We start from the raw sequence: 18,063 nt of genomic DNA, 5'->3' as shown, positions 1-18,063 counted from the left end.
TATCTGCAAAACAAACATCCATTTAGCCACTTAAAGATCACAGACATAAAACTGATACTTACAGAAGATGAAGATGCAGAACTTGCCTGACAATTATCACGTTTTAAAGACTTTTCAGTATAAAAACAACTACTGATATGGTTTGTTTATCCATGTGAACAGGAACTTTGGATGGATTATTTGGCATACTTTTTCAAATTTGCCAAAATATAATAAAAAAGAGGCTAACATACATCTTTCAAATCCTCCAAATCATGGTAGCCGTTCATGATTATGACCCAAAACTAAATAAACCCATTATTACGAATAGGAGTGAAAATAAAAGTCTTCCTTGAGTATCATGGACTAACTGACCTGTCCTGACTCTCCCCAGCCTCCCCAGTGGGACTGAAGCCCCCCCTCCCGCCAGTCAGTGGAACCTTGGGAGAGAGGAAGGGTCCTGTCGTCATGGCGCCCGTCAACGTGGACCCTGAGAGTAAGCCGGGCGAATTCGTCCTGAAAAGCTTGTTCGCCAACTTCACCTTGCTCTCCGAGCGCAAGATCCGCATCATCATGGCCGAACCCCTGGTGAGTGACTCTGCATGGCACCCTCTTCTGTCCCTGTTTCAACATTTTATCTGATTGTGTTTTCTGAAGATGTTGATAAATACTTTTTGTGATAGCTTAATTAAATATCTTCAGCATCCTGTTATCCATTTTACATATTGGCTAACCAGAATGATGGAGGTTAAACCCTGAACGTATTTTAAAAGGAACTACGGAAGCAGTTTTAGTTTCCATCTCAAAGTGAGATATAGTGTTGCAGTCATTTGTAGACAACCAAGGCCTACTGGTTTTGCTAGTGATGCAAAATGCTTCAGTATATTGCATTTTCCTTTTCTAATGTTCTTAAACCTATCAAGTATTTAAGGGACGTACATCTCAAACAATTTCAATCAACAATACCCAATTTTTCTGCTTTGTAATTTCAAAATGCGTTGTATTTTCATCAAGCATCCGATGTTTTTTAAATGAAAATACATAGAAAATAGTGGGATTGAATCAAGAAGATTTATGGTGTAGATGTCCTGGATTCACACATTTAAATGTGTTCTGCCTTTTTTGACTCTCCAACATAAATCTAAAAGTCTGATCACAATTCGAAATGTATATATTAAGAGGTCTGCTCTTTTATCTCAGTGTTCCTGTATGTTTATAGCTGAACACCTGATATGTTTCATAAAGGGAACATAACAAGATTAGTGCCTGGAGAACCTAGGCTGATGCTGAGTAATGGAATCGGTTCTGGGCCTGTTTTAAGCTCTCAGCCGATGATTGCATTTACATTTATCTGAAAATACAAACAACAAAGCTTTAAAATGTCTTGATTATTAACAGTTATACAGGTTGGACTCAGACGATGCAGGGACACTTTGTTCTAAGTTTGGATTACAAGCTGTTTTCGAGGCATTTTACTTACTACATGAATGTGTTTCCTTTCTGCCTGTTTCTCATCTCACAGGAAAAGCCACTTAACAAATCTCTGCAGAGAGGAGAGGACCCACAGTTTGACCAGGTGACACATCATACCTGTCCTCACCCTTTTTATCCTCTGTCATCCACATCTGACCCTAACGTTGTTTTATTTTGACAATGAAATGATCTGCTCACTCTGTCTCCGACTCACCTTCACCTGCTCTTCCCCCTCGGTCCCGTGCAGCTGATCAGCAGTATGAGTTCTCTAGCGGAGTACTGCCTGCCGTCCATCCTGAGGACTCTGTTCGACTGGTACAAGAGGCAGAACGGCCTGGAAGACGAATCCCATGAATATCGACCCAGAGCCAACACCAAGTCAAAAAAGTGAGAGGACGCAAAAGCACACACTCATTCAACTGTAAAACTCTTCTCTGCACCTACATGAGAGTTTAGAATAGATCTGGAGGTCTAAATTGTCACATTCACACACAAATTGCACCAAAAACAAAAACATATCAAGGGGCTATGAAATTTCCAATCCACTCCTATATATATATACTCCATATATATTGTATTTGTATGTCCTCGCATATACATTTTTTTTTTTGCCAGACTTATTTTACCTTCAGAGGAAACCTGAAACTAATGATCTCTTTCTTTGTTTCCCTGTGTGTCCGTATCAGTGATGAGCAACAGAAGGACTACTTACTGGAGAGGAGGGATCTGGCGATAGACTTCATCTTTTCTCTTGTACTTATAGAAGTTTTGAAGCAGGTCAGTAATTCTGCAATATGCCTTGTGTAGAAATATATGTCTAAACTGCTTTGCATATTTGTAATCCAGTCAACTTTCTTTTACTTTTTTATTTCTCATTTCAATGACATGTTTATACACTTGTAGTTTCTTAGTCTTAATGCAGAATAAAATAATAACTTTTGTATCTAAATGCAGATCCCTCTTCATCCTCTTTTGGACGGACTCATCCAAGAAGTAATAAACCTGGCCTTCAAGCACTTCAAATACAAAGAAGGGTAAGAATGACCAAAGAAGCACAATATATTTACCGAAATGCATTAAGAACACACTTTAGAGTTTAAGTGCATTACTGTCTCAGCTTTCTGACTGGCTGAAACATAATCATGCAGCTTTGACATCAAAATGCATGTATGTAAATAAAAAATATATATGTCTGTCGTGTCACAGTTATGCACATCGTTATATGCTACGGTATTTATTGTTGTGTTTACTTCTCAGGTATCTTGGACCTAACACAGCCAACATGCACATAGTGGCTGACCTCTATGCTGAAGTGGTGGGAGTAGTAGCTCAGTCCAGGTACTGTGAAAACCAGTGTTTATACTGCTTGTATGCGTGTGTACATCAACAGGGGGTTGTTATTTTATCTGTTGACATCACATTTTTTCACACTGTTTGTTGTAATCCCTAATTCGCTTCAAATCTATTTTTGGAAGTGATTGTATTTTTGTTTGCAAGTTTACACAAGGAATGCTTGGCTAACAGATTTTTAGGGGCTTTATTTGTTTATTTTTTACAGTTTAGAATCAAAGGATTCACTTTTTATTTCTTTAATTTCTTTATTTAGGTCATGTCGCGGCTTGTGCGTTGCATTAAACACGTATTTACAAAAGCTGCCTGTCCTCCCCTTGACCCCATTTCCAGTGGAAATAGCAATTACTAAGGCAGTCCCTCTGTAGTACAAGGGAGGTGAAAAAACAAATGCTCGCCCATCCTTGTGTGTCACTAGTCTGGTGTGTGTGTGTGTGTGTGTGTGTGCTGGTAAAAATGTGTGTGATGGCAACTGAGGATAATGACCCTCCAGATGATGGTCCTCTGTCTGCGTAATGCTGTGTGATGAGAGATGAGCCCTGTTCCCATTCTGCAGGAGGTTATTACTGTGATGGAGGAGGTTCACGGGGCGGCCTACTCAATGCTGTCACACACGCACACGTGCACACACACACACACACACACACACACACACCCACTCACACACAGTCATCAATCAAATAATGGATCAAAGTCAATACTTTTAGATCTGGTTTAACAAATGCAGACCAGTGTGGATGATGGGTTTTCCAACTGATTAAACTTCTAAGTTGATTTTCTAACACCTTTAATTTGCAGTACACACCAGGCTCTGAAAAAGTTCAGTACACATAGGCAATAAACAAACTTGGCACTCACTTCTTGTGTTGTATGTTTCCAGCTTGGTTTATGGATCAAAGTGTTTATGTGTATGTGATTTAAACGGTCAGCACTAAACAGAAGGCTGATGACTGTTCCACTTACTTAAGCACACGCAAAAAAAAGAACATACACACACACACACACACACACACACACACACACACACACACACACACACACACACACACACACACACACATTCCCTCTACATCACCCCTACAGATGCCATTCTAATAATAGGCCTGCTGAGCACTGTTGGTAAAAAATCTATTTGGATAGTGGTTACATATGCAAGCACACACACACACACACACCCATGTTCACATGCAAAAAAACAGGTGCACAGGGGTAAGAGTTTAGTTAGATATTAGCGAATAAACATCCATGAGAACATTTTGACTGTAATCCCCCTAACCATACCTCCTCTAAGCTGAGACCTGGGAATAACAACATTTACTAGATCTTTGCTAGAATAGAGCCACTTCTCACATCTGCTCGCCATTACCCGGACAGGTTCCCGGCAGTGAGGAAGAAGTTCATCTCGGAGCTGAAGGAGCTGAGGCCGAAGGAGCAGAGCCCCTACGTCATCCAGTCCACCATCAGCCTCATCATGGGACTCAAGTTCTTTCGCATCAAAATGTACCCAGTGGAAGACTTCGAGGCCTCCTTCCAGTTCATGCAGGTAGAGCATAAATCAGTCTGGCCCCTTAACTGTTATTTACATACCAACTCATTGTAAAGATGCTTTTGTTTAGGAATCTCAAGGAGTGTTTACAGGTCTTTCTTCACATACAGTCATGACTGGAAGCAGTTTAGTATCATGAATCTATTACACTGAAGAAAATAGAGGTTACGTGTCTTAGAGTTTATCTTCCCTTTGATGGTTGTTGCAGCGGTGAGAGTGTTTCTCATTTCCTTTAAGCAGAATAATAGAGCGATCAAACTGCTGACCTTGCATTCACAGAATATTCATGTACATATATGTTGTTTTTCTCCCTGTGTCTGACTCTCTCTCTCTCTCTCTCTTTATGTCTTTAGGAGTGTGCGCAGTATTTCTTGGAAGTGAAGGATAAAGACATCAAACACTCATTAGCTGGACTCTTTGTGGAGATACTTGTACCTGTAGCTGCTGTAAGTGCATTTTAATCTCACTGCTAAGAGCCCCACTCGGTGCGCTGTGATTTGTTAAAAGCCAAAGTTGCATGGAAGTTATTGTTTTCATTAAGATAAAAAGTCTGTGTATCTCTGTATATAACCTGTTCTAAATATAATGTTTATTTTGAGAATGATCTTAATCCTGAAGTGTTGAATATATGGTGTATTGTCTGTTGACCTGCATGCAAGTAAAGTAGAGTAAAGAAACTGAGGTCTGGTAAAACAACTTTCATAAACTAACTTATTTCTTCTCCCCCAGACTGTGAAGAACGAGGTGAACGTTCCGTGTCTACGTAATTTCGTCGAAAGTTTATATGATACTACACTGGACCTTTCCTCTAGGAAGAAGCACTCTCTGGTAACCTTCTCCCAACCCTTCCTCAGTTTCATCACGACTTCTTTTCATTTCCTCTCTGTTACCACTAATTGGTGGAAGCACTTACTGTTACTCTCCAACATGTAGGCGCTTATCTCTCCATGGGCAGGAGAAACGAGTGCAGTATGCAGTAAAACATGCTACTTTGTGTAGCAGTGCCAGATGGACAATGTTTGCCCACAGCAGGAAATCAGGGGCAGGGGAATCAGCAAACTAGTAGCAGTACATCTCCCTTATTAAGATGGTGGTCTCACATAAAAACACAATCGTGTCAGGACCGGTATGAAAATTCCCTTTGTCCAAGCATGAACGTTTTACCCGTGAATGTTAAGGAAATCATGTCTCTGATGAAGGATTAGAAGAATGTAACCAGATTCTTTCCTGGTTACGTTCAAATATTTCTAAAGAGGTATTTTAGTGTTGTAACCAACCTGTAACCAAAAGACACAGACGCTAACCTGTTTCCACAGCAGCAGACAAATTGGATAACAATACATAGCATCTCGCTGCTGTGTTGCGTTTGTGCGGGTGGCTGATGGGCTATTTGTGATGTGCGCGTTCCTCCTGACACAGACTCGTGTCCTCGGGGCTGCAGACATGTCACTCAGCCAGTACGCACGTTTTCCTTCGATAGATTCTCCAAATACTGCAGAGCAAACATCCAATGCTCGACTCACCCCTCTGTTAACACACTGAATATAGGACCCGGGCACTAGCATGCAAATACAAACAAACAATAACCTCCCGTGTCAGAGCTGAATGGGCAGTCATGATAGGAATGACAATAACGTGGGGAATTTCAGTAATTGTATTCTTTTGACATCCTGAGAACCTGAGAGAGCAGACACTGAAATGGGAGGGAGACAGATAACAAGTACCAACTTTGATAAGGAGTGACAGTTAAATGATATGCTCCTCAAACCCAGCGTTTCCATAACCATTCATGACAAGGGTGCGTCTGTACTCACACCGGCCATTGAAGGCATTCATGTTTAAGAATGCATGCACTTCAGACTACCATGAACTTAGCAGAGGATTGAACAGACCAGATGCATAGTGAACATTCCTGAACTTTATTTTCTTTGTTTGCCTATGAACTTTGTTACTTACACTTTGCCTACATATATAAGGAAAAAATGTGATCACAGTACATACTCCACGAATTAATTAAGGGTAAGACTGTCCTGTTGTTGTAATTAAACCTATGGCAAGATAAAGCTCTTACAGATAGATGTTTGTTTTGTTAAATTAACTTAATTGAGAAAGAAGGATGTATTGGGCCTGAAACAAAGCTTTTTGATCCATCAAGAGGAGATAAAAACATCGATTTCAGCTTGAAAGTAATGATTTAGAACTTTTTTAAACGACTTCATTAAGATTCAAAATGAATTCATGTAGAAAACTAGTTTGGACGAAAGCCCGAAATCCTTTATTTTGTATTTACATTCAATGAATGAACTTTGAATTTGAAGTGCCTGATGCAAGTGTCTCCCATCTGTCTCCTCTCCCTCTCTCACCAGGCTTTGTATCCTCTGGTGACTTGCCTGCTGTGCGTCAGTCAGAAGCAGTTCTTCCTCAGCCGCTGGCATATTTTCCTCAACAACTGCCTCTCAAACCTCAAGGTCAGCCTTTCCCTCTGCACCATGCAAATGCCAGAATTACCATAGTGAGGTGATTTGTAAAGATCACCAGCAGTGTTATACTCGCACACAAAAACACTGCAGGCTGCGCAATAGATGTCTGTCAATGGGGAGTGATTTTGACAAGCGTTCAACACGGAACCTCACACTGCTGCACGAGCATTACCCAATGCTTTTTGAGTGAAACACTACAGGTTAATAACATAGGGATTGACGAAGGTTCGTTAATGAGGCTTCTCTTTGAAGTTGGACTTATGATCACACTCTAAATGCTGGCAAAGCAATAGATGTCCTGCATAGACTAAAGCTAGTGTCTGTCTGTAAGGTCAAATATGTGAGGAATGCCTCCTGAGGTTTGTCCTTTTGCCTGAGATGAGTCTGTGTGAATCACGTTTGTATGATGGCGGTATGTGAAATACTGCACCTGGTGAAACACAATCAATCTTTGTCTGCTTGCGCATGAATACAGAATAAAGATTCCAAGATGGCACGTGTGGCTCTAGAATCCCTCTACCGCCTGCTGTGGGTCTACATGATCCGGATAAAGTGTGAGAGCAACACTGGAACGCAAAGGTAACAGGCACATGTCATTACGATGTCAGATCAACATTAAATGTAAAGTTTTAAGCATCAGTATGTCCTCTTTTATAGTGTGATACGTTGTTTTAAATACTGTGAACAATTGAGACCACAAGAAAACTAGAAACTCTTTTCATGCTTCTCATTCTGTGCTCTTACATTTGTGATGTATTTAAAGAGATTTATTTCCAAACTTAACCCACATTGATACTCTGAAATGTAGAGAGTTGTTGTGGTGTTGTTCGGTTAGTTTGTCAATAATGCGTGTTTCTTGAAATGGACGTGAAAATGATTTATTACAAATAAAAAGAGTATGCAAGATGTAATGATTCTGCTCATTCTACACACACACACACACACTGTCTAGTTATATTCCAACCCTTTAGCTTCCCTATTCGCTCGTCTGTCTTCTCACTTGTGTCTGTCTCTCCCTCCTCCCACAGTCGTCTGACCTCCATCACCTCCACTCTGTTCCCCAAGGGGAGCCGGAGCGTGGTGCCCAGAGACATGCCCCTTAATATTTTTGTCAAGATCATCCAGTTCATTGCACAGGTTTGAATCACATTACCACGCACCTTCATTCACAAACTCACATGCTGCTTAGATGTAGGTTGTTGCTCTTTTCTTTGGGTTAAAGCACACTGGAATAAAGTGTGGTGTGTTGTGGAGCCAACTATGTGTCAACTTCCAAGATTTACTCTGCTTCTTTTACTAAGAAACACAAACACTGGTTAATAAAACAAACATGTTGACAAAGTTGCAGAAACTGGTCAAAAGTTTGAAATATACATAATTTCAGTACCTGTTCCCATATGACATTTTGTGTAAAAAATGTGAACCTTATTTCTACTTTGTATTCGATTGTTACTTCTCTATGACATCAGTTATGCAATCAAACTGTCCGATTGGCGACACAGTCGATGTTCTTCCTGCCTCATACCACACTCACTTATATCCTGTAATGCCAATTTGTTTGTCCTCTGTTCAGGAGAGACTGGATTTCGCCATGAAGGAGATCATATTTGACCTGCTGAGTGTTGGGAAACCTGCCAAAGCCTTCAGTCTCAATCCAGAGGTAAAGAGACATTTAATCACGTGCAAACACTCACACACAGATCAACAGTGTATCACCCCGGCCATGCTACACAACGAGCATTCCTATTCCTATTTGTAGTCGTTAGTCAGCCGGGAGGGTAAGGGACTGTATGCTCTTTGTTGGAGCTCTGAATAAGATGCTTATAAGCTGTAGCAAAGAGATGTTATAAGGGACAATCGTGTGCAATGTGATGACAGGATTCTGATTATAATAGATACAGGCTATTTAAAGCACTGTTGTTTAAAGAGCAAACCCAGTCATTCCAAGGCACGAATGCAACAGTGGTATTGCTTCACCTTGTGAGTCTGTGTCACATCTTGGATAAAGTCTTTAGTGGTTCAGAGGGAGCGGTTTGAATTTTCATCATCCCACTCAAGTAATGTCCATAAGTCATTTTTTCCTTCGTTTTCTGGCAAATAACACTCAGTTTCCCCCGATATCGAGCCTTTTCCTGGGTTGAAATGGTCCAATTCTCTCCAAAAATAATAGGGGACACTGTCAGGGTGTGCTGCATGTTTGACCAAAAAAAAAAACCAGAGTTCAGGCGTTTCTGGGCTATTTCTACCCTATTTTCAGATGAGAAGGGTATTAGCTGCTAATAGCATACTAGCAACACACCTGATTCGTGTAGCAAATTGTCAGTAGTCAGTTGCAGTCAATTGTGGGAAATGTAGTGCCACATTTTTGGAGTGTGCTGATATAATTAAGAAATTGTGACACTGGGAGGAACTGACGTATTAATGTTTTATATATATCTTTTTTATATTTAAAACAACACCCCAGTCAAACATACATACGTTTGCATGTGAAAGTTCAAGTACACATATGACATTGCTCTCGATAAACAGACTCTCTGGCACGTGGTGAGGACGCTGTGCTTTCTCTCTATTCCAGCGGATGAACATAGGTCTCCGGGCGTTCCTGGTCATAGCAGATGCTCTGCAACAGAAGGACGGAGAGCCTCCCATGCCCAACACAGGGGCCACTTTGCCCTCCGGAAACTCTCTGAAGAAGAAGAAAACTTATCTCAGCAAGACGCTTACTGAAGAGGAAGCCAAACTTATAGGTCTGCGTGTGTCTGTAGGCGATGGTGTTACTTGAATGAAGTCTCTCACTCCTCGTACTGACTGACTCTTCCTGCTCTCCGCAGGCATGTCCTTGTACTACTCCCAGGTGCGAAAGTCTCTGGACAACATCCTGAGACACTTAGACAAAGAGGTGGGTCGATGTATGATGCTCACCAGCGTCCAAATGCTCAACAAAGAACCAGAAGACATGATCACGTAAGTATCTTCAAAGTGTGATTATTCTCTGGTGTTATAACTCAAGTTGAAAAGGAATTATAGAAAATAAATCCTGCTATCTCTGTGGCTGAGAATAATGATGTGTGATACATATTTATAGTATGTTTATCATAGATACATTGTTATCTTTTGCAAATATGAGCTAGCTGTACTTTGGGTTAGTGTGCTAAATGTCCACCTTCCTTCTTTGACAGTGGTGAGAGGAAGCCTAAAATCGACCTGTTCAGAACATGTGTGGCTGCCATTCCTCGTATCCTTCCTGATGCCATGTCCAAACCGGAGCTCATTGACCTGCTCTCACGGTCAGTTAGCAGCACGACAACTTTGCCTGATGCTATACTAAACTAATTTCTTTCTGAGGTTGTAAAACAAGATCTTGCTTTTTGAACTCCACTCATGTGTTGTCATCCCTCCCTCAGACTTACGGTGCACATGGACGATGAGCTCCGTCTTATATCCCAGAACTCCCTGCAGAGCCTGTTGCTCGATTTCTCTGACTGGAGGGAAGACGTCCTGTTTGGTTACACACATTTCCTGTTGCGCGAGGTATGAATTAACTCGACAGAAACGTGCCGCTTCCTTGACAGTAAAAACATAATGTGCTGCATTTATGGTTTCACTTCCTTTAAATGTGTCTGTGGGCTTGGTTTATTGATACATCATTTTTTTGTTGTTTTAGGTTCAAGACACCCATCAGGGTCTGCAGGACGCGTCAGTGAAGCTCCTTCTCCAGCTGCTCACACAGTGGAGGTTAGCGCTGCAGCTCCAGGGGAAGACGCGAGGAGGAGTGAGTGAGGTTTGGATTTTTAATGATATCTTCTTTAAAAAAAACAATTTTAAAGGCACATGTTCACTCATGAAATATCTCAGAGATTACTGGGTGTTCTTCACCAATAAAAAGACAGTAATGAGCTAAAAATGGCATTGGATTTCATTATTTTGACTATAATAAAGTGTTAACTATCCTAACTACAGGTTTAGCTACTGGTTAAGCATGGGACTGACAGTCATTTGTGTTACTGACTTCTCCCCCCTCTTTGTCTTCCCTCTCCTTCAGTCCAGCCCCAGACAACCAGAGCGAAGCCCCCACTGCTCGGTGCTGCATGCGGTGGAGGGCCTGGCTCTGCTGCTCCTCTGCTCGTGTCAGATCAGCACGAGGAAGCTGGCTGTCGGCGTGTTAAGAGAAATACGCTGCCTCTTCACAGCTCTGGGACATGCTGAGGTACAGTTTGGGAAACTCACTTCTTCACCAAACAAACGTGTCATGCTGCCGGTGTCAAATTTCCACCCATGAGGGAGAGAGAACATGAAAATATCAGAATGGAAAGTAGATAGAGATCCACCTGACTGAAGCTGTGATGAGTTATGCAGCACATGCAGGCTGCGAATTGTCTCACATTGTATGACGCTGTTATAAAAATAGCTGATTCTATAAATGTCTCTCTCTCTCCAGGATGATGACAAACCCATGATAGAGGTCATGGACCAGCTGAGCCCGGGTGTAATGGACAGCATTGTTCATGTGGCTGTGTCAGACTCCGTAAGTGTATGAAGCGTGTATCAGCACAGTCAGATTAATTATTCATATCATAATCCTTCAAACCCCCTTCCCTCCGCTGCGGTGTATAGTTCTTAAATTCTTCCCCTCTTCTCCCCTCCATTAGTCCACCTTGCCTCTCAACCACCATGTCGACCTCCAGTGGCTGGTGGAGTGGACGGCTCGACTGGTTAGCAGCTCCTACGACGTGAAGAGCCCGAGTCACGTCTGGATCTTTTCTCAGTGTCTCAAGGACCCCTGGGTGCTCTGTCTGCACATCTTCTTGCGGCAGGAGCACCTTCCCAAACACTGCCCCACCGCCCTGGGATACGCCTGGCCCTACGCCTTCACACGGCTCCAGCTGCTGTTGCCACTGGTCGACCCCAAGTACGAGAAGACCAATGAATTATATTCTACATTTCATTACAGACTGATATTGTATCTCACAAAACAAATGGTGTATGTCTTTGAAAGATGAAAGTATCTGATCACCTGCTTTTTTCTTCTTTTGTCTTCCCGCAGCAGTCCAGTGAACGCGAAGAAGACCAGCACGGCCGGATCCAGTGACAACTACATCTCTCTGTGGCGTAACTACCTGATCATGTGTCTCGGCGTGGCCAAGCCGAGCATCATGTCCCCCGGTCACCTCAGAGCCTCCACACCAGAGATCACGGCCACCACGCCCGACGGCAGCGTCACCTATGACAACAAGGTGCGTGTTTGTGCCTCACAATTTTGTTTTCATAATACTGCGCATTACTTTTCATTATCGATGACTCCGCTGAGGATATTTAATAGATTGCTTAAGGTTTAGGCTCTGGAATGTCAGGAAATAATAAAACAATGGTCCAAATCACCAAAATCCTAAAAAAATTCATTTACAATGACTTAAAACTGAGAGAGTCTAAATATCTTCACACTGGAGGTATTGTTACAGGAAAATGATTGGTGTTTTAAAATATGAATTATGTATCAAAGTAGCTGAAATTAAAGTTTATTCAACTTAATTTAAATTGTATTTATCGTCAAATTAGTTTTAAGGGGCCCATTTGAATATATTGTTTGTCTGAACTGATACCCTGGTGAATGTGGTTTTAATTTTGAAGATTATTTTATTTTTTTTACAAATAAGCACTTTCATGAATCCTATAGTACTGACAACTGCGTAAATAGTTGAAACGCTAAGCTCATAACGAAGGGGATTTAAACTGAAATGTATAATGTTTGCACTGAATTTAGACCAGTCCTAGGTTGGTAATCTTGCCTGATCAATATTTGTGTTGTTCTTTTTATCGCTCAGGTCATAGGCACTCCCTCGGTAGCCTGGCTTCTAAAACAGCTCGTCCCTCTGATGAGAGCTGAGAGTTTGGAGATCACCGAGTCGCTGGTGCTGGGGTTCGGATGCACCAACGCTCTTGTCTTCAGGTACTGGAACAGGAAGAAGTGTACATCCAGTATGCTCACAATCAAGTGCTAGATGCTGTTTTATCAATTAAGATATCCTTTATTTGTGAATTACAAAAGAAATCCCTCACAAAATGCTCAGATGAATGTTCAAAAATCAGGAAACATTGCTTTGTCATTGTTCTGTGCCCCAGACCTGTTGTCCCGCTGTGTAAGCTTTTGCAGAGGATAAACACACAAAGCCTAAATAGTGAAAACACCATCAGACAGATGCAGAATAGAAAAGATGATGTGCTAGATTTGGTACTTATCTCTTACATAAGAAAGCCTTTTCACGCTGTCTTTTTCTGTCACTGAATCCCATCTTTCCTTACATTCTCTTCATAACTGAGCTGCATGCCTCTTTGACATTCAGATGAGAACGCCTTCTCTGATGTAGAAGAGTAATCTGTTAGAGGGACAGAGATTTATCGCATTTTTTTCAAACCACATAGGTTCCATTGTGAAAGGCAGGTATTTAATTTTGAAGAGATCATCTATTTTTAACCTGAAATGTTTTCCATAAGGGCGCTCATTGTTATCAAAGAGATTAAGGTCTCCCCAGACAAATGTCTCTTAGATGACTGTGTTAGAGGATTAGTGGTTTTAGGGCATGTGACATTTGGGTTGCACAAGATGGTTATCTGGTACAAAACAGTCCGTCCCTATAATCAGACCGCCCTCAGTCCGCCTACAGAGGAGAGGAAGATCTGATCCCTCTCGCTGAGTACGAGGCAATCAATTGATTTTTCCCCTCCCTGCTCCTGTTTATAGGGAGCTAGTCGAAGAACTCCACCCACTGATGAAGGAAGCACTGGAACGTAGGCCTGAGGTAACACACACACGCACGCACACACACACACACACACACACACACACGATTAACTTCATTGATCCCAGACAGATAATAATGAAAAAATACTATGATGAAGTATAATGTGAATCCAGAGTTAGCGGAAGTATATCTTCCATGTTTTAATGTACGCCATTAGAGAAGTTTCCATTGGTCAATCATTTTGCATTTACGAAAATGAACTGCTAATGTAAAGTTATGTGACTCTTCCTTTCAAAACCAATCATCCCAGTACAAACAAAACAACGTGCAGTATATCAAGACACTTTTGGTAGTTAATGGAAAACCTGTCTGTGCTTTCAGAACAAGAAGCGCAGAGAGAGGAGGGATCTTCTCCGACTGCAGCTGCTGAGGATCTTTGAGCTGCTGGCTAACGCAGGAGTTATCAGTGACAGGTAGCACACACATCTTCTGAGTGCATTTGAGGTTTTCTTTGGTGTTTCTTTGTGCACTTTGGTGTAAAAATATATTTTTCCACATCCTCTTACTTTCTTCCTTCTGTAAGTCAAGCCTGCTGATGCACATGTACAATTATATTTCCTCCTCCTTCTGACAGCACCAATGGAGCACTAGAGCGCGACTCCCTGGCCCTGGGTGCCCTGTTCCTAGAGTATGTGGATCTAACCCGCATGCTCCTGGAGGCTGAGAATGAGAAGGAGCTAGATGTGCTTAAAGACATCAGGGCCCATTTCAGCGGGATGGTGGCTAATCTCATCCAGTGTGTCCCTGGTAAATCATTCTATTACGTTTCTATGATACAATATATCTTAATTCATTTGTTAGCTGTAGCTTTTGCAGTGTTCTCACACCAGTCAGACTTTAATTTACATTCACTGTCTCTCATATAAACTTTCCGTGTCTCTTTCTCTCTCCCTGCACAGTCCACCACAGGCGCTTTCTCTTCCCTCAGCAGTCTCTGAGACATCACCTCTTCATCCTCTTCAGCCAATGGGCTGGACCCTTCAGTGTCATGTTTACTCCCCTCGACCGCTACAGTGACCGCAACCATCAGATCACTCGCTACCAGTACTGTGCTCTCAAAGTAAGCCATACCAATACTCTCAAACGCAGCGACACAGAAGGAGTTATTAGTCTTATGGTGAACAGAAGCTTCATTGCTAACTCATCTAAACTGTTGTCTTTAAGGCCATGTCAGCAGTTCTGTGTTGCGGTCCAGTGTTTGACAATGTGGGTCTCTCTACTGACGGCTATCTCTACAAATGGCTTGACAACATCTTGGCCTGTCATGACATACGGGTAGGTCCATCTTGGGGTCAATTGCGTGTCATTTGTTGCACAGGAGCTTTCTATGTGCCTTTTTCTGTACACCTTAAGAAGTTTGAATAATTCTAACACGTTGATACAGAAGTTTCAGCCCTTAAGTTCACCCCAACTTGTGATATCCTATACATAATAACATCTGTTTGTCCTAGGTGCACCGGCTGGGCTGTGAGGTGGTCATCCTGCTCTTAGAACTGAACCCAGACCAAATCAACCTGTTCAACTGGGCCGTGGACCGCTGCTTCACAGGATCTTACCAGCTGGCGTCTGGCTGCTTCAAGGCCATCGCCACTGTCTGCGGGAACAGGTGCAGAATTAATGCTTTGGTTAGAAGTAGTCAATAACCTCTGACCTCCCTGCCAGAGAATTTTATTTCAAATATACTTACAGGAACCAATAAATTATACTATTAAATCTCTCAAATGTGTACTTACAAAAGTATAAAAAAGTAAACAAAGGCCAGTACTACTCTCCTACTTAAGACTTGTTACAATTACTATAATATGTGTAACATGGCTTTATGGGATATGATATCTTACTTCATGCATTAAAACTACAATTGAAATGTCGTTTCCCAAACTGCCCTAACAAATGACTTCCATACTTTGCCAGGAATTACCCATGTGACCTTGTGACCCTGCTCAACCTGGTGTTGTTCAAAGCTTCAGACACCAGCAGGGAAATATACGAGATCTCCATGCAGCTGATGCAGGTACATTTGCATGGAGGGCACGTCATCACAGTTCTCTTTTTGAATATTTATGAACTGCATGCAAAGAGGTGAATAAAAGAGCACAAGCATAAAGCCAAAACCCCCTATATGTGTATTGAATTTAAAAGGTAATGAATATGTCTGCAGGTGCTGGAGTCGAAGCTGTGTGCGTACTCTAAGCGGATGGTGGAGCAGAAGCCGGGTAATATTCTGTATGGAACGCACGGCCCCCTGCCTCCTCTGTACAGCGTCAACCTGTCTCAACTCTCCATCCAGCTGGCCAGCATGTACCCAGAGCTCACGCTGCCACTTTTCTCAGGTAACTTATACAAAGGACACTGGGTCATGAATCCTATTATGTTCATTTTGGGGAGAACAGTAACTGCAGGCATAAATAAAAACTCCACTACACATCTGTTATGTCTATTTAAACGATCATGTTTCAACAGCAAACACTTCAAATCAATCCCAAAAAAGGAAAAAGAGGTGCTCCTGATATGCTGTTTTATCATGACTTGATCTAGTGTTTGAATTCTAAAGCAGGCAGATTAATCTTGAAACACAATCTCTTTGAACGCCTGTATTCAAGATCAAAAGGAGGCCACTCTTCCTCCTGATACAGTTTTTGAAAGTTGTTTCCTGGTAATGAACACATTCAAAGAATACTCTTCTATCTCACGGCACTGATAACATGAATTCCTCTGACATTTTATTACCCGTGCAGAGGTGAGCCAGCGATTCTCAACAACCCATCCCAACGGCAGGCAGATCATGCTGTCCTACCTGCTGCCCTGGCTTAGTAACATAGAGCTGGTGGACACGGGGCTCCTACCCCCGGCCTCAAGCCCCTGCACACCAGAGGAGGAACCTCGCGGTCCGGGGCAGGGCATGGGTTTGTCCCCCAGTCTGAGAGGCAGCGGATGGGGCTCCCTGCAGGCGACCTCACTGGTGCTCAATAACCTCATGTTCATGACCGCTAAGGTAGGAAGCTGTGTTTGGTAAAAAAAAAAAAACGTTTCCAGTGATATGGAGTATTTTGAACTGAATGTTTTCCCCTCACATTATCAGTATGGAGATGAGGTTCCTGGCCCAGAGATCGAGAGTGCCTGGAACGTTCTGGTGTCCAACGAGAGGTGGAGCAACAACCTTCGGATCGCCCTGCAGTTCCTGATCAGCCTGTGTGGAGTCAGCAGTGATACCACACTGTTGCCTTATGTAAGTGTTTATTTTAAAGGGAATTTGTGTAATAAATCAAAGTCCAGTTGAAGTCATGAATACTGAAAGCCTGTTTAAACTCCCAGTTGAAGTGATTTATCTGTAAAATAGTCCAAATTATAGATACTGGGTTGTGTTTACATGTTAACCATCACCATAACATATACACTGATAGTGGGATAAACCAATTAACACAGTTTATTTGTTTTAGATAAAGAAGGTGGTGATCTACCTGTGTCGCAACAACACCATCCAGACGATGGAGGAGCTCCTGTTTGAGCTGCAGCAGACTGACCCTGTTAACCCTGTCGTCTTGCACTGCGACAACCCCCCCTTCTATCGCTTTGCTGCCAGCAACAAAGCCTCCACATCGCAGACAGGTGAGAATCCCTGTCACACTTTTTTATCTCAACATTGACTTTAAACTTGACTGCTTTTAATTAGCAGATGATTTAATGTACTGTGATTTTAAAGATTGTCTCTAAATATATCTCATGTGTAGGCACCACGTCCAGCAGCAACACTGTGGTGGCTGGCCAGGAGAACCTCACCGACACAGATGAGGTCAAGCTGGTCAGAGAGAGCGAAGAGCGGTTAGTTACTACATTTATTGAGGCTTATGCAAGAATATACAATATTTCAAACATGTTAACATAGTATGACTTGATTTCAGTGACATAAGTAGCTTGAGCACTCCATCATTTTTAACTTTTATCTCACATATTGGTCTCAGAATGGCCAGGGCTCACAACAGATTGGAGTCTCGCTACAGCAACAGCTCCGGAGGCTCCTACGAGGATGAGAAGGGTGAGTTGTCTTGGTTCTCATGAGACTGAACGTAAAAAAACACACAAGCCACAGGGACTCACAGCTGCCTGTCATTTCGAAAGAGCTTCAGGACAAGGATTCTTCCTGTCAGTCAATATTCTGCACACATGACTTTAATGCGAATTGTCCTTGATCCCCTCCACACAGACATAAGCGTAGAAATTGACAGTTTTTCTGATGAAGCCGCTGTGCACCAGGAACCTGAATAAGCATATATTTTTCGCCAAAAATAAGATGATATGGTGGTTTTGAACTTATTAATATTTCTTGACCATAAAGCAATTAGGAATGTTTCTCAAAATGTCAAACGTAATAGAATGAAGTTATACTTCAAATGAACCACAATTACTTTATTAAGGTATGAACAGGTTACAATTTACA

General features: G+C 42.1%; 1 protein-coding gene across 1 annotated transcript in view; it reads left to right on the top strand.

Moving 5' to 3' along the window:
* Positions 1–18,063, top strand: part of fryb (furry homolog b (Drosophila)) — a 46,415-nt gene that overhangs the window by 10,794 nt on the left and 17,558 nt on the right. Inside the window, 36 exon segments of the mRNA XM_063894738.1 lie at positions 374–567; positions 1,502–1,555; positions 1,700–1,839; positions 2,139–2,229; positions 2,407–2,486; positions 2,710–2,790; positions 4,177–4,345; positions 4,702–4,794; positions 5,078–5,176; positions 6,715–6,816; positions 7,304–7,407; positions 7,857–7,965; positions 8,402–8,488; positions 9,404–9,575; positions 9,660–9,792; positions 10,008–10,115; positions 10,233–10,359; positions 10,493–10,600; positions 10,871–11,035; positions 11,267–11,353; positions 11,478–11,737; positions 11,873–12,062; positions 12,651–12,775; positions 13,568–13,625; positions 13,950–14,041; positions 14,203–14,375; positions 14,528–14,688; positions 14,793–14,903; positions 15,080–15,234; positions 15,540–15,639; positions 15,787–15,958; positions 16,364–16,620; positions 16,708–16,854; positions 17,066–17,234; positions 17,357–17,447; positions 17,588–17,661. Of these exon segments, the coding sequence (XP_063750808.1) occupies positions 374–567; positions 1,502–1,555; positions 1,700–1,839; positions 2,139–2,229; positions 2,407–2,486; positions 2,710–2,790; positions 4,177–4,345; positions 4,702–4,794; positions 5,078–5,176; positions 6,715–6,816; positions 7,304–7,407; positions 7,857–7,965; positions 8,402–8,488; positions 9,404–9,575; positions 9,660–9,792; positions 10,008–10,115; positions 10,233–10,359; positions 10,493–10,600; positions 10,871–11,035; positions 11,267–11,353; positions 11,478–11,737; positions 11,873–12,062; positions 12,651–12,775; positions 13,568–13,625; positions 13,950–14,041; positions 14,203–14,375; positions 14,528–14,688; positions 14,793–14,903; positions 15,080–15,234; positions 15,540–15,639; positions 15,787–15,958; positions 16,364–16,620; positions 16,708–16,854; positions 17,066–17,234; positions 17,357–17,447; positions 17,588–17,661 (4,638 nt within the window).

Source organism: Eleginops maclovinus, chromosome 11 (genome assembly GCF_036324505.1).
Source record: "Eleginops maclovinus isolate JMC-PN-2008 ecotype Puerto Natales chromosome 11, JC_Emac_rtc_rv5, whole genome shotgun sequence".
Lineage (NCBI taxonomy): Eukaryota > Metazoa > Chordata > Actinopteri > Perciformes > Eleginopidae > Eleginops > Eleginops maclovinus.
This window is presented reverse-complemented; position numbering and strand designations above follow the sequence as displayed.